This window comes from Aquarana catesbeiana, linkage group LG11 (assembly GCF_042186555.1).
Source record: "Aquarana catesbeiana isolate 2022-GZ linkage group LG11, ASM4218655v1, whole genome shotgun sequence".
Classification (NCBI taxonomy): Eukaryota; Metazoa; Chordata; class Amphibia; order Anura; family Ranidae; genus Aquarana; species Aquarana catesbeiana.
In genome coordinates, this window is record NC_133334.1 from 43,552,686 (window position 1) to 43,570,185 (window position 17,500).

Genomic DNA, 17,500 nt, shown 5'->3' on the forward strand with positions numbered 1-17,500 from the left:
ATGACAGCCTGGAGCACCTTTAAAAACAAGTCAGCAATTGCAGCACCTGCATTCCCGTCCTGACAAATTAATCTTACTCTGTAGCTTTTACTTATTTATAATAATTGTAATGAATTTGTATCCTACAGGTATAACAGAGGAAGAGAGACAATTTTTGGCTCCTCCAATGCTAAAGTTTACTAGAAGTTTATCCATGCCAGATGCCTCAGAAGATATTCCACCCCCTCCAGCAACATTGCCTCCATCTCCACCTCCTCCTTCATCTCCGGCACCATTCAACTCACCCAAGTCTCCTACTCCTCGGGGATATGGAACCATTAAACCAACATTCAACCAGAATGCAGGAACAAAGTCCCCCTCTCCAGCTGTTCGTTCAGATAATGTAGGGACAATACTGAGAGACAAGGGCATGTATTATAGACGTGAGACTGACCGCTTCTCATTGGACTCCGAGGACATCTATAGTTCAAAAATGTCATCCCAGCAAAATTTTGTAAATAAGAGAGCGCAAATGCCAGAGAACCCATACTCAGAAGTAGGCAAGTTGGGTAACAAGGCTGTGTATGTGCCAGCTAAACCTGCCAGAAGAAAGGGAATGCTGGTAAAACAATCTAATGTGGAAGACAGCCCCGAAAAGACTTGTTCCATTCCTATCCCAACCATTATCATTAAGGAACCTTCAACTAGCAGTAGTGGGAAGAGCAGTCAGGGAAGCAGCATGGAAACAGACCTCCAAAACTCAGAACAGCAGGGACAATTAAGGCCAGATGACAACCTTAATGTGAACAGTCCATTTGCTGCAGCCATTGCAGGAGCAGTGAGGGACAGGGAGAAAAGGTTAGAGGCCAGACGGAATTCTCCCGCTTTCCTGTCTACAGATCTTGGTGATGAAAGTGTTTGCCCCACGCCTAGCCCAAGGTTGCGGCACTCCAAGTCGATTGATGAGGGAATGTTCTGTAACGAGGAGAGCTTTAAGCACTTCACGGGTCCAACCTCTCTCATTTTAACAAGTGGAACTTCAAATGCTTTTGGTAACAATGGAGACATGAACAACATTCGGTCAGTGAAGGGAAAAGGACATGAAAACAACACTGGTAAAGGGATTAGCATTTCTGGAAATTATATGCATCCAGTGACGGGGAAATTACTAGACCCCAACTCTCCTCTGGCGCTCGCATTAGCAGCTAGAGACAGAGCCATGAAAGAGCAAAGCCAGCCCACCCCAAACCCCACAGAGCAAGATAAGTCTGACCTGAACAAGCCACTCTTCATTGATACCAAACTACGGCCCAATGCAGAAAGCGCATTCTCTGGGGCAGCTGTCAGTTCAGGTAGGCCTAATCAGCGCGGGGTCTTAAAAAGACAAGAGACTGAGAATAAACATGAACCTGATGCAGCAAAGGAGGAGAAACGTCACGAGGAGAAAAAAAACATGTTGATCAACATCATGGACACCTCACAACAGAAAACTGCTGGGTTGCTCATGGTTCATACAGTAGACACCACCAAAGCAGAGGATGTTCTTAGTGAAAATGAATGTGCAGAGAAAGACACATCTTTAGAAATTCCTAGTGCTCCAGCATCAGAACCTAATGAGATTGCTGAAAATGTGCTACCCAAAACAAGTGACTCTGGTACCCCTGCACCCCCCCCTAACAAAGCCATTGTAGCTGTTTGCTCTGTGGATGAGCCCGTCATCCTACCCTTCCGTATCCCTCCTCCACCATTTGCCTCAATAGATGTGGACGAGGACTTTATTTTTACTGAACCGCTGCCTCCTCCTCTTGAATTTGCCAACAGTTTTGATATCCCAGAGGATATGTCTGCAATTCCAGCCGCCACCCTGGCAGACTTGTTGATGCAGAGAAAGCATGGCAACCTCCCTCCTGGTATATTTAATCCTGGTATTGCCTCTCTTTCTTTAGAAAGTAGAAAGCCAGGGGCTCTATCCAACTGTCTGCCCACCTCATTCATGCAACACCCTGAAAGCTTTGACAATGTCACAGACTCTGGGATAGAGGAGGTGGACAGTCGTAGTGGTAGCGACCACCACTTAGAGACAACAAGTACGATTTCCACTGTCTCCAGCATATCTACCTTATCTTCAGAGGGTGGTGAAAACTTGGACACATGTACAGTCTATGCAGATGGGCAAGCATTTCTAGTGGACAAGCCCCCAGTACCTCCAAAGCCAAAAGTCAAGCCCATAATCAACAAGAGCAATGCACTTTACAAGGACGCTGTCCTGGAAGAAAACATGGATACTTTTGCTATCCCTCCTCCTGCTCCACCTCCACCACCCCCATTAGGTTTGCAGCCTGCTATATTCAAACCTGGGCAACAAAGGACCTCAAAGCTATGGGGTGACTCCCCGGAGGTGAAAAATGTAGTCATACCCAGTCCCAAAGCCAATGTTATTAGTGAATTAAATTCAATATTGCAACAGATGAACCGAGAAAAGGCCACAAAAACGGGAGAAGGTTTAGATTCACCCACTGGGATGAAAACTGCAAGTTTCAGTACAAGGTAATGCACACTTGTGTTATTTTATTTGCAGAACTTTTTAAAGGTTCAGTCCATCCAAAGGTTTATATTTCAATTAAATTCTGATCATTAATATTCTGTGGGACTGTAAGAGAGCGATCTCCCTGGCAATATTCTGGGCTCTATCCAAGACCATATTTGGTATTAATTATGTCTTAAACTAAAGCCTCGTACACACGATCCGATTGTTGGCAGGGGATTGTGTGATGAAAGACTAATGGCCTAAAATCCGACCGTTAGTACGCTCCTTCAGACAATTGTTGTCCAACTTTCAGCCAACAAATGTTGGATGGCAGGCTAGTATATTTTCGGCAGACAATCGTCTGTACACAAGTCCATCACACAAAAGTCCAAAGTACAAACGCATGCTCGGAATCATTGCTCACCAAACACGACATTAGCAGGAGGTGCCCAAATGGTGGCGCTCAAGAGCTGAAATTCCACGTAGTACGTCACTACGTTCGTGTTTGTTGGCCGACAATTGTGTGCCGTTAGTATGCAAGACAAAATCCAGGCACACACCCTTTTGACAAAAGTCTGACGCTCTATTGACCAAAAATCCAATCGTATGTAGGAAGCTTTACATTACAGCTCTTTTTTTTTTTTTATCCACCATCATCTATGTAATACAAGGACTTTTCTGTCTGGACTCTGTTGAATGTTATTTAAGTAGGCTCTCGGATTACAGATCAGATAAAAAAAAAAAATCTAAAAGGAGAATGTGCAGAGACTGTACAATCTGAATATAACTTGTTAGGTATACGTACATAATGCCACCCTTTCATACAGGCTCCACTTTTCTTTTTTTTTTTTTTTTTTTTACACAATCGTGTAAACATTTAATATGTACCAAATTATGAAAATTAAAACTAAAATACGTTTTATGAGGCAGGTTATTCTTTGTTGTGCCTAAAAAGCTTCCACAATTCACCAGATTGATAAAGAAAATAGGCTGGATCCACACCTTTGTAAGCACATATGGTATAACCTGTGTTACAGCGTCTCACTACAACAGGCCATAAAGGTGCATTTTGGTGAGTTGTTATTCATTCTGAATGATAATCCATGAACATAAAATCATATAAACAAGTTGAGCACACATAGGTGAAAGCATTGTGTTTTGCAAAAATGGTACCTTTATATTTTTATATTTTTTGCGAAACACAATGCCTATTTTATATTTTCTTTCTGTGTGTAAGTTTGTTAACCAGTTCAGGCCAATTCTGACATTCCTTCCTTACATGTAAAAATCAGCATTTTTTTGCTAGAAAATACTGATGCCGCGTACACACGAGCGGAATTTCTAACAGAAAGAGTCCGATGGGAGCTTTTCATCGTATATTCCGAACGTGTGTATGCCCCATCGAACTTTTTCTGTCGAAAATTCAAACGGACTTAGATAGAGAACATGTTCTATATTTTTCCGACGGAACAAATTACTATCGGAAAAAACGCTCGTCTGTATGCTGTTTAGACGCACCAAAAATGACGCATGCTCTGAAGTACGAGACGGAAGCTATTGGCTACTGGCTATTGCACTTCCGTTTTCTAGTCCCGTCGTACGTGTTGTACGTCACCGCGTTCTGGACAGTCGGAATTTGGTGTGACCATGTGTAGGCAAAACAGCTTGAGCGGAATTCCGTCGGAACTCCGTCATAAAAACCTTCAGAGTTTATTCCGACGGCAAAACCGGTCGTGTGTACAGGGCATTAGAATTCCACCATGCCCCCCCCAAAAAATGATATACAGTATCTCACAAAAGTGAGTACACCTCTCACATTTTTGTAAATATTTTATTATATCTTTTCATGTGACAACACTGAAGAAATGACACTTTGCTACAATGTAAAGTAGTGAGTGTACAGCTTGTATAACAGTGTAAATTTGCTGTCCCCTCAAAATAACTCAACACACAGTCATTAATGTCTAAACCGCTAGCAACCAAAGTGAGTACACCCCTAAGTAAAAATGTCCAAATTGAGCCCAAAGTGTCCATATTTTGTGTGGCCACCATTATTTTCCAGCACTGCCTTAACCCTTTTGGAGTTCATCAGAGCTTCATAGGTTGCCACTGCAGTCCTCTTCCACTCCTCCTTGACGACATCACAGAGCTGGTGGATGTTAGAGACCTTGCGCTCCTCCGCCTTCCATTTGAGGATGCCCCACAGATGCTCAAGAGGGTTTAGGTCTGGAGACCTGCTTGGCCAATCCATCACCTTTACCCTCAGCTTCTTTAGTAAGGCAGTGGTCATCTTGGAGGTGTGTTTAGGGTCGTTATCATGTTGGAATACTGCCCTGTGGCCCAGTCTCCGAAGGGAGGGGATCATGCTCTGCTTCAGTATGTCACAGTACATGTTGGCATTCATGGTTCCCTCAATGAACTGTATCTCTCCAGTGCCACCTGCATTCATGTAGCCCCAGACCATGACACTCCTACCACCATGTGTGACTGTAGGCAAGACACAATTGTCTTTGTACTCCTCACCTGGTTATCGCCACAAAGGCTTGACACGATCTGAACCAAATAACTTTATCTTGGTCTCATCAGACCACAGGACATGGTTCCAGTAATCCATGTCCTTAGTCTGCTTGTCTTCAGCAAACTGTTTGCAGGCTTCTTGTGCAGAAGAGGCTTCCTTCTGGGATGACAGCCATGCAGACCAATTTGATGCAGTGTGTGGCGTATGGTCTGAGCACTGATATGCTGACCTCTCCACCCCTTTAACATTTCCCAAAGAGAACCTCTGGATATGATGCTGAGCACGTGCACTCAACTTCTTTGGTAGACCATGGCAATGCCTGGTCTGAGTGGAACCTGTCATGCTAAATCACTGTATGGTCTTGGCCACTGTGCTGCAGCTCAGTTTCATTTTCTTGGCAATCTTCTTATAGCCTAGGTCATCTTTATTTAGAGCAACAATTCTTTTTTTCAGATCCTCAGAGAGTTCTTTGCCATGAGATGCCATTATGAACTTCCAGTGACCAGTATGAGAGAGCGATAACACCAAATTTAACACACCTGCTACCCATTCATACCTGAGACCTTGTAACACCAATGATTTACATGACACAGGGGAGGGAAAATGGCTAATTGGGGCCAATTTGGACATGTTCACTTAGGAGTGTACTCACTTTTGTTGCCAGTGGTTTAGATATTAATGGCTGTGTGTTGCGTTATTTTGAGGGGACAACAAATTTGCACTGTTATACAAGCTGTACACTCACTACTTTACATTGGAGCAAAATGTAATTTCTTCAGTGTTGTCACATTAAAAGATACAATAAAATATTTACAAAAATGTGAGAGGTGTACAGTACTTGCTTTCGTGAGATACTGTATATTTTTTTGCAGAGGCTCTAGAAAATAAAATGCATATACTGGTTTTTCAAATGAAAATGTTTTGGATAAAATACACTTTGATGAAGTATCCAATTGTTTGGTAAAATTTCAAAGATCACGCTACACCGAGTAAATAGATACCCAACGTGACATACTTTAAAAATGTGGCGCTAAACTACGATATAAAAATCTCCATAGGCAACGCTTTAAAAGCCTTTACAGAATACCAGTGATACCTCACATGTGTGGTATAATCACTGTTTACATATGTGTGCGGGATCTATGTGCGCGTTTGCATTTGCATGTGTGCACAGGGGATCGGGGCACTTTAAAAAAAAAAAGTATTATTTTATAATTTATATATATTTTTTACATTGCACCTTTCATTTTTATAAACTTTATTGCCGTCAACACTCATTTTCACCCAATATTATAACTGTCAAACCTCGAAACACATTTACACACCACTACATACCCACGCACCACACACACAACACACAAGCACCCCCAGTCCCCCCCCCCCAACATACCACAAAACCCAGACAAAGCAATAAATCATAACATTTATAGGTTAACCGAATTAGAGCAACTATATTCAATTTGGTTGAGATCACAAGACCTCACCCCAAAATGACTCAGGCATCCAACTGTGGTTGCCATATTTTACTGAATTTTTTTGGGCTTGCCCCACTCTTGTAGATTAGTTTGAACTTAGGTAGATCCCCGTTCACCGTACGGTAAAGCTGTTGAGCTGTAGAAGGATTTGCTTCTTTCCAGTGGAACAAGATTACTTTACGTGCATAGAACAATAATACATGTAATAGAATTTGAGCATGGGTCCTAGTAACAAAGTCATTTAAAATACCTAAAAGTCCGACTTCTGGGGTCTGCGGTACTGGAAGATTAATCTTTTGCTCAAAAAAAGAAAATAAATCTCTAAAGAAGATTGACAGTCCTGGGCAATTCCAAAACATATGAAGACTACCCAATGAGACCACAGCCAGAACAAGCAACAGTAGACCCCGTCCCATACAAGCCAATTTGGCCGGTGTACAGTATATGAAGATGGTGAATAAACTTAAATTGAATAAATTAGTCTGCTGTACTAATGATATCCTGAAAAAATACTTCTGTGGCCTTCTCCCAACCCTCCTCAGAGAGCCCAGGCAACAGTGTAAGCCACTTGCGATGGGCTATCTGAAATGGGCTAGCCCTAGCCAACTGTAGGAGACTATAGATAGTGGTTACCAACTTAGTAAGTTCTGTATAGGATAACAAGTCTTCCAAAGGGGATTCCATGAGCTCCACAGTCAGGGACCCAAATTGCATCCAAATAGCATGACAAAACAAAAGATAATTAAAAGTAACTTGTTTTCTACGTCATGGCTATCCTTCAGGTTCTCAAAAGACAGAAATACTTTTTTAAATATTTGCGACACATTTTACGCCAAGGCGACTCCATTAATTTGAGTCAGGGTGACCGTAGAGCTCAGGGAGGTTAGGGTTATTCCATAGAGGAAACTTAGGCGATACCCCAGGCATTGAGGAGGGGAGTATCTACCCCCCCTGTCAAATCCTTCTTTGACAGGAGAGGAACAAGAACCCCCAGACCCTTTCAACCTATGCAGCTCACTCTTTAACCACTTCAGTTTATTTTTTATTTTTTGCGCTATAAACAAAAGAAGAGCAACAATTTTGAAAAAAAAGCAATATTTTTTACTTTGCTATAATAAATATCCCCAAAAAATACAAAAAAAAATTTTCACAGTTTAAGCCGATATGTATTCTTCTACGTATTTTTGGTAAAAAAAATCGCAATAAGCATATATTGATTGGATTGCGTAAACGTTATCGCGTCCACAAAATAAAGGATAGATTTATGGCATTTTTATTATTAAAAATAATAATAACAGGGAGCAGTAGATCCCTGTCATGTCACTAGGCAGAACAGGGAAATGCCTTGTTTACACAAGGCATCTCCCCTCTCTGTCAGTCCGTGACATGATTGCAGGACACCGGCGGACATCGAGTCCGCGGGACCTGCGGGCACGGTCACGGAGTATGCAGCGGGCACCCACAATGTCGTAATTTAAAGGGGACGTACCTTTACGCCCATTTGCCCAGCTGTGCCATTGTGTCGACGTACATCGTCGTGCGCTGGTCAGCATGTGGTTAAAGACACGGAAAGGCCATAAAAAGCAGGCAGCAGAGTAATGGAGGGGGTCGGCGGGGCTGAGTGTAACCATTCGTTAACATGCGTTAGCTGTGATGCAATAAAATTGTTTTGTAAATTTGGGCATGCCAGGCCATCATCCAATTTAGGAGCCTGCAGTGAGGACCTAGCAATTCGTGGATGACCCCCAGGAAAGAGGACAAGTTAGATGGATTGAAAAAGCTTTTTGGATAAAAAAAACTGGTGCTGCTCTAAAACAATACAAAAATTATAGTAAAAAAATAATTTTAAAAATATTAATACGGCCAATTAAGTTCAGTGGTAGGGTTGACAAAGTATGAAGTTTAGTAGTCATCTGTGTAACTATAGGTGTAACATTTAAGGCCTCATATTGAGATATATCATTGTGAATTTGAATGCCTAGATAGAGATCGATTCAGATACTTGTAGGGTAGGTAAGGGCCAATGGGGAAGCCCTGAGATTTGTCCTACAGTCCTCTCTCCAAACTCCTCCACCACCCGCATTAGTCCTTCAAAAGAAGCCCTTTTTTCCGTCCAAGTAAATGAGAGCGTCATCCGCATAAAGAGAAATTTTCTCTTCCAGAGGACCATATTGGATTTCCCCAACCATAGACGTCTGACGCACCACAAGAGCCAAAGGCTGAATTGCGAGCACACACGAACAGAAGCGCAGAAGAGAGACACCCCTGCCTAGTGCCCCGTTGCAAAGAGAATACCGGAGAAATATCTTTATTAGTGTGCACTCTGGCCTTTGGGCTATTATAAAGTAAATAAACCCAGCAGACATACTGTGAGCCAAAGCCCATCTGTGACATAGCTTCCCATAAAAAAGACCAGCGGACAGTGTCAAATGCTTTCAACCCATCCAGCGAGAGTACCAACCCACTTTGTTTCATACTGGTTGCCTTATGGATATGTAGAAACATTTGGCGGATGTTATCAAAAGTGCTCTTACCTGGCATAAAGCCGTACTGATCGGAGTGCACAAGCGATAGAATTATTTTTTGCAATCTAAGGGCAAGGATTTTTGCCAACACTTTCACATCACTGTTCAAAAGAGATATGGGTCTATAGGAGCCACACAATAGTTTGTCCTTACCCGGATTTGGTAGAACAACAATGAGAGCTTCATTCATAGAATCAGGAAGCCGTCCTTGGTCCAAGGATGTGCAGAAAGTAGCAAGTAGCCTGGGGGCCAAATACTCTGCATAAGTTTGCTACCATTCCGAGGGGAGGCCATCCAACCTCGGGGTCGTATTTGTGGGAAAGGAGCGTATGGCAGCAACCACCTCTTCTACTGTCGCACTGTGTTCATGTAGCCGAGCTGACATGTACAATTGTTGCTTACTGGTCAGATCTACCGTATGGAGTTGTAATGCTCTATGTGCCTCTGCCAATATACCATGGGATTCCAATGAGGGGTTAGCAGTGTGTCCAGAGTGAGCAGCATCCAAAGAGGCCTCAAGTGCTGCTCACGTGGCTCATCCGACAGTCCTATAATGTTTAATATGAGACATATAGGAGCCACGCACCACTGCCTTAAAGGCATCCCATACTGGGCCAGTATTAGCAGAGCCTACATTAGAAGACCAGTAACCAACCATGTCAGAGGGGATGCGATTGTGACTTTCAGGTGTGGATACCCAGAGAGGGCTGAGCCTCCAAACCCAAAAACTTGGGCTTATGCCCCAAAGTCAAATTAACCTTTAAAAGTGATCAGACACTGTTTGATAAGCAATAGAGTGAACTAAGGGTAGTAGGTCAGTCGTGGCCAGTGCATAGTCCAACCTAGAGAGAACACCATAGGATTTAGATTGACATGAGTATATTGTAGCCGAAGGAGATTTCCTTCACCAGAGGTCCACATAGCCATACGTTGCACACCAATTACGAAACAATTTAGATTCATAGGACGAAGGCTTCAGCCTATCCAATTCAGGTTGTAACACTGAATTAAAATCCCCCATAATGATCATAGGACATGATGGCAAAGATGATAGATGTACGCTTAGATCTGTAAATACTGCAGCCGTGACCGGAGATGAAACATACCCTGTAACCAGTATTAGGGGAGACCCATATAGGACAGCATGCAGTATAATGAACTGTTCCTTGGAATCTGTGATCACCTGCTGACAAGAGAAGGGGAGACCTTTGTGAACCAAAACCGACATCCCACAGGCATAGTTAGAATACGTAGAGTGGTAGTTGTGGGTAACCCGATTATGGTGCTTAAGCAATTAAAATATTGTGTCCCTTTTTAATTTAGTCTGCTCACATTCCATGAAAAGATGGTCAGTGTGGACATATATCAAGTTTTACAATTTCTAGGGCAGATTAGAGGGCCTGCCAAGGCCCGATAGAAGAATTCTCAGCTCCGATCACATTTGCAGTAGTAAAGGGGAGACATAAGGCCCATACACAATTGTGTTACGACGACTGATCTTCCGCAAATCTTACCTATCTTTAGTACAGTGCTTTCGACAGCTGATTTCACTTTTGCGTCAGACAAAAGCTGGATGTGCAGACTATAACATTTTTGTCGGATGTGAACTCAACATCTGATTTTCCTTTCATTAGTATGGTTTTCGTACAAAAAAAATCGTACGAAAAAAAATCAAGACTAAGCATGCTCAGAAACAAAAGAATACATACAAAACTATTCAACATGTTACATCACTTCTGGCGTTGTATTCTGTCAAACGAAAATTCGCATTGTTAGTAACCTCTTCACTTTCGACATGAGACTAGCATGCCACAAAAAATCGGACGTTCTGCCATCCGAAAATCAAAGCGTGTGTACGAGGCTATGGAGGTACAGACACACACATACACCCATACAACATGCACACCTCTTCAAAAATATATACAGAAGAATTCAAGCTACTGAACAAAGGTAGCAACACCCCTGCCCAATGCCTAAACGCCATAGCGGGCCTAATCCCTAAACTTGAGTCATATATGGGGAACCTAACCATGTCTTACACTAGAGGAACTGGTAACAAAAATGTCAGTTTAATGAATAAGGGATAACCTTTGTACCCTTTGGCAGCTCCAGCCAATTCAAAAAAAGAAAATGAGGAGGATTGCAGGCTCCCCTTAGGAGAGATAGTGGTCACCCAAAATCTTCCTGAAAAAACTGCATATCTGTCGTGAAGCAGAAAAGACATCTGTAAAACAACTTGCATAGGCCGTCGCATCTCAAGCAGGTGCCAGGGCAGGTTGTGGCAGCGATTCCCGCCAGGACAAGGCATTTTCAGAGGATTGAACAAAGAAAACCCTCCCTTGATGGGTGACAAGGGGGGTGGCAGGAAAGAGCATGGAGTATTGTATGGCATGCTCCCACAGCTTTTGCTTGACATGCTGGTATTTTGCTCTGAGATTGCGCATAGCAATAGAGTAGTCCGGGAACAGCGACACCACCTCGTTGTTAATACGGACACTTCAGGTGAGCAGCACTGAGAATGGAGTCCCGATCCCTGTAGTTAAGTAAGCGGATCACCATCATGCGGAGAGGATTACCTTTAGGGAGGGATCTTCCAGGCACTCGATGTGCCCTCTCGATCGCAAAGCAGGGAGAAAGCTATTCTCGGCCAAATTCCTGCTCAAGCCAGCTTCCCAGGAAGGCTACAATGTCAGACCCCTCCACCCGTTCAGGGAGACTGACCAGCCGCAGGTTGTTTCTACGTAGGCAGTTTTCAAGGTCATCCACCTTATCCTCTAGCATATTGATCTTCCCGCCACAGGTGTTAACTTTGGGGAGGAGAGGGTTAAGGGTATCCTCTGTCACTAATGTACCTCTCAGTTTTAGTGGCCCAGCCCTGTATCTTTTGCATGTCCTGCCGCATTATTACCAGATCAATTTTAGGTTCATCAACCTTTCCCATCAAGTCAAAGTGATTTACCTTAATGATGTTGAGCACTTCCATCAGCATGGGTTCTGCCCCTGAATTAGCACCTTCCTCACTCAGGGAAGTTTGAGACCCCAGGGTCAGTGGATCCAGTACACCCGGGGAAGGTGGCGGAGAGGCATCCGGGGCTTCTGCAAAGAGATCCAGAGTGGAGGAATGCCAGACACATGGCGCAGTGTTGTGGCTGCCATCTTGGCTGGAGCGTGTGGTGATGTTCATCTTGGCCGGGGGTTGTTTTCTCCGTCTGCCCATCCACCAGAAAGTTCACAGTGATACAGGAGCCTTCACCAACAATACAGGGAAGTAAAAGGAGGTGTTCTGAGTAAGGACAACCCAGGATGGAGCAGGATTAGTGAAGGAGAGCCTGGAGTCGCAGAGGGACACGTCCGATCACATGCCCCGCTAGGCCACCCCACACCCCCCCCGCTGGTCAGATCCTTACTGGGTTTTACCATCCAATTGGCAGCAATGGGGCGGGGGGCTTTCTGTCATCTGTAAAAGTGACCCAGCGGCTCTATAGCTGCTTGGACCACTTTTACCAAATAGAGAATCGTCTGCTGAAAAAAATTATGTTCCCAGGATCATGGTTGTAATCAACCATGATCCCAGTATAACCACTTCAACCTTAGGCCATTTATAAACAGCCTAAGAATAGGAAAGGGTTAAGGATCCAATTAATGTAAAGTTTTCTTAATGCAATACGTGTTAACTCGCACACAAATCTGCAAATATAGCCTAATAAATTGTATTTTGCTGTGAATTCTTATCGTTCTGCTGCCCTGGGCACAGGCCCATGAGTGCCTTATAGTAAACATTTTCTGATTCCAATCTTCTCCACTTTTTCATCTGGGGGGAAGTCTCGCTCTTTGTGCCTTTTTTCCTGAAATGTAAAATACATGAAGAGTCAAGCAGGCAGAATAACACCCACTTATAAATGCTCTACTGGATGAGCATGCCTAGAATGTGCAGCTATGTCACCAGCTGAAGAGATATAAATAGCTGATGTTCAATCCACCTACCAGCTTTTATGCAGTACATGTTTGGGTATATACAGTATATCAAAAGGAATAAAAGAACATTGGCGGGGTCCCGATGACCAGTAATTTCAACCTGTGCACCAATCATTTGATTCTATTGATTATAGATAGTAATCCTGGCAATGCTGCATTTGTTTTAGGTTTTGGACACCTGGTGGCCAAACCAGTTTTGTATGAACACCAAACAGATTTTGTCATTAGGCAGAGCATTTTGTGAGGATCTAATAAAAGAAGCCATTCCCCAACATGTGCATCTTACTATTTAGCTAAACATAGAGTGCCTTGAAAAAGTATTCACACCCCTTTAAATGTTCCACATGTTGTCATGTTACAATCAGAAATGTAAATGTATTTTATTGGGATTTTATGTGATAGACCAACACAAAGTGGCACATAATTGTGAAGTGGAAGGAAAATGATAAATGTTTTTCAAAAATGTTTACAAATAAATATCTAAAAAGTGTGGCGTACATTTGTATTCAGTTCCCTTTACTCTGATACCCCTAACTAAAATCTAGTGGAACCAATTGCCTTCAGAAGTCACCTAATTGATAAATAGAGTCCACCTGTGTGTAATTTAATCTCAGTATAAATACAGCTGTTCTGTGAAGCCCTCAGAGGTTTGTTAGAGAACGTTTGTGAACAAACAGCATCATGAAGTCCAAGCAACACAACAGACAGGTCAGGGATAAAGTTGTGGAGAAGTTTAAAGCAGAATTAGGTTATAAAAAAAATATCCCAAGCTTTGAACATCTCACAGAGCACTGTTCAATTCATCATCCGAAAATGGAAAGAATATGGCACAACTGTAAACCTACCAAGACATAGCCGTCCACCTAAACTGAAGGCCTGGGCAAGGAGAGCATTAATCAGAGAAGCAGCCAAGAGGCCCATGGTAACTCTGGAGGAGATCCACAGCTCAGGTGGGAGAATCTGTCCACAGGACAACTATTAGTCATGCACTCTACAAATCTGGCCTTTATGGAAGAGTGGCAAGAAGAAAGCCAATGTTGAAAGAAAGCCATAAGAAGTCCTTTTTGCAGTTTGCGAGAAGCCATGTGGGGGACACAGCAAACATGTGGAAGGAGGTGCTCTGGTCAGATGAGACCAAAATTTTACTTTTGGGCCTAATAGTAAAACGCAATGTGTGGTGGAAAAACTAACACTGCACATCACCCTGAACACACCATCCCCACCATGAAACATGGTGGTGGCAGCATCATGTTGTGGGGATGCTTTTCTTCAGCATGGACAGGGAAGCTGGTCAGAGTTGATGGGAAGATGGATGGAGCCAAATACAGGGAAATCTTAGAAGGAAACCTGTTAAGAGTCTGCAAAAGACTTGAGACTGGGGCGGAGGTTCAACTTTCATCAGGACACGACCCTAAACATACAGCCAGAGCTACAATGGAATGGTTTAGATCAAAGCATAGTCATGTGTTAGAATGGCCCAGTCAAAGTCCAGACCTAAATCCAATTGAGAATGTGTAGCAAGACTTGAAAATTGCTATTCACAGATGCTCTCCATCCAATCTGACAGAGCTTGAGCTATTTTGCAAAGAAGAATGGGCAAACATTTCACTCTTTAGATAAAAATCCCAATAAAATACATTTAGGTTTTTGGTTGTAACATGACAAAATGTGGAAAATGTCAAGTGGTATGAATACTTTTTCAAGGCACTGTATTTACCACCACAAAACAACTAAACTGTCCATGAGTTAGGAGATGCAGTTTCCTTTAGAACCTCATCACACTTAAATCTTAAACTCTCAGTGTTTTGTGTATTTCTTCCAGATCTGTGTAGTAGTCCAATGGGAAACTTTGCCTCTGTGCAGGAATTTTCTGTAATAAATACTAGGAATGGGCGAACGGTTCGGCCCAAGCATAAGTTCCGGCCGAACGTTGGTTGTTCGGACGTTCGGTGAACACCGAATATGCGGTGTTCGCGGCAAATTCGAAAGCCGCGGAACACCGTTTAAAGTCTATGGGACACGAACATCAAAAATCAAAAGTGCTCATTTTAAAGGCTTATATGCACATTATTATCATAAAAAGTGTTTGGGGACCCGGGTCCTGCCCCAGGGGACATGTATCAATGCAAAAAAAAGTTTTAAAAACAGATGTTTTTTCGGGAGCAGTGATTTTAATAATGCTTAAAGTGAAAATATAAATATTAATATAAAAATGAAATATTCCTTTAAATATCGTGCCTGTGGGGTGTCTATAGTATGCCTGTAAAGTGGCGCAGTTCTCTCATGTTTAGAACAGTACCATAGTAAAATGAAATTTCTAAAGGAAAAAAGTCATTTAAAACTGATCAAGGCTGTAATGAATTGTCGGGTCTATATAGATATATATAGCTAAAACTAATTGAAAATAACAGCATGGGTTCCCCCCCCCCCCCCCCAAGTCCATTACCAGGCCCTTTGGGTCTGTTAAGATAATAAAAAGGGGAACCCCGAACCAAAAATTAAAACATAAATTGCGCTATTATCAAGGTCACCTCGAGGTCCTTGATGACGCCCTGTGGGAGGGTGAAACCCGTAGACGTAATTTCCGGTTCCTATTGACGTCACTTCCAGTATCGTGGAACACATGCCATGAACTGCGTTTTTGTACTCACACCTCCATGTTTTTTATGCCTGGTTTTATATTGCTTCTTGTAAGTATTCATTTTATGCACATTAAATCCTTTACCAAAGTGGTACTTCACTATCAGTCCCTTTCTTTATTTTGGGTACCTTTCATCCAGGCCGAGTATCCTTAATAGGGAGGTTTACTTGATGATCTGATGTTCAAACTGCCATTCCTGGCCACCACTATTAAGCCTGAAGTGACCCCCAGACTGAGAAGCTGGGGGGCTGTTCCATCCGGTGGGTGGGGACACAGGAGGGGGTGTTGTGGTACACCTTGAAAACTCTGGAGCACTTTTGTTGCATTGGAGCACATCAGTCACTTTATATGGACTTGGGGTGGTCGGCTCTATGGGGTTCTCGTCCTCCCCTACAGGCTTGGGTGATTAGCCCCCCCATCCCCCTCCCATGGGACTCGCCTGGGGCAGGAACTTCGGCTACTTCTGTGTCTGCTGATGGCTGGGGGGGCGGCTCCGCGGTTTCTACCTCAGGGGCTGTTGGTGATGGCTGTTGTTAAGGTCGTGGGCAGTATTCTTGCTCCTTCTAATCAGACATGACTGTGTGGCTGCAGGCCCGGATTTACTCCCTTTGCTGCCCCGAGGCCAGGCCTTTCAATGCCGCCCCCCCCCCCCACACCACCAGAAAGAGCCCCCAGACATAATACGGTCAAAGACTTCAGACATGATACAAGAGATGGTCAGAGACTGCAATCATAGTACAGGAGATGGTCAGAGATTGCATACATGATACAGGAAACGGTCAGAGACTGCAGTTCCTATGGACATTAGTAGATAATGGCCGATCGGCCCTCTCACCTGACCCAGCGATACAGCAACGGTTCCTCTGATCAGGAGTCAGCTCACTCTGAATTGCCCGTGGCGACTCCGCTGGGTAGCACCCAGATCTGTATTCCTGCAATGACTCCATTCCTTTCTCCGCCAGGGATAGCGCCAGGCTATGTGGCTTTCCCTCTGGTGGTGCAGGGCAGCGGGGTTCTCTCTCTAAAGGTGTTCCCTCAGCACTGCCCTCTCCCTCTGGAGCCCTGGGTGTACACCACCCCAGGAAAAACCACCCCCCTCCATTAGTACAGACCCCCCAAGAAAACCCCCCCTCCCTTCATTAGTACAGACCCCCCCAGGACAAACCCCCCTCCCTTCATTAGTACAGACCCCCCAGGACAAACCCCCCTCCCTTCATTAGTACAGACCCCCCCAGGACAAACCCCCCTCCCTTCATTACTACAGACCCACCAGGACAAACCCCCCTCCCTTCATTAGTACACACGCCCCAGGACAAACCCCTCCTCCCTTCATTAGTACAGACCCCCCAGGACAAACCCCCCTCCATTAGTACAGACCCCCCCAGGACAAACCCCCCTCCATTAGTACAGACCCCCCCAGGACAAACCCCCCTCCATTAGTACAGACCCCCCCAGGACAAACCCCCCTCCATTAGTACAGACCCCCCCAGGACAAACGCCCCTCTATTAGTACAACCCCCCCTCCATTAGTACAGACCCCCCAGGACAAACCACCTCTCCCTTCATTAGTACAAACCCCCCCCATTAGTACAAACCCCCCCAGGACAACCCCCTCTCCATTAGTACAAACCCCCCCCATGTCAACCCCCACCCCCTCCATTAGCACAGACCCCCCCTCCCTTCATTAGTACAGACCCCCCCAGGACGAAACCCCCCTTCATTAGTACAAACCCCCCTCCATTAGTACAGACCCCCAGGACAACCCCCCCCCTCCATTAGTACAAACCCCTCCTCCATTAGTACATACCCCCCCCAGGACAACCCTCCCTCCATTAGTACAGACCCCCCAGAACAAACCCC

The 17,500-nt window shown here is 44.1% G+C and overlaps 1 protein-coding gene across 10 annotated transcripts in view; it reads left to right on the plus strand.

Annotated features, from left to right (window-relative positions):
- Positions 1–17,500, plus strand: part of SHANK2 (SH3 and multiple ankyrin repeat domains 2) — a 951,897-nt gene that overhangs the window by 908,893 nt on the left and 25,504 nt on the right. For all 10 annotated transcript variants that reach the window (XM_073604227.1, XM_073604226.1, XM_073604228.1 and 7 more), the window contains one exon: positions 129–2,526. In XM_073604227.1, coding sequence (XP_073460328.1) covers positions 129–2,526 — 2,398 coding nt within the window. The remainder of the gene's footprint in view (positions 1–128; positions 2,527–17,500) is intronic.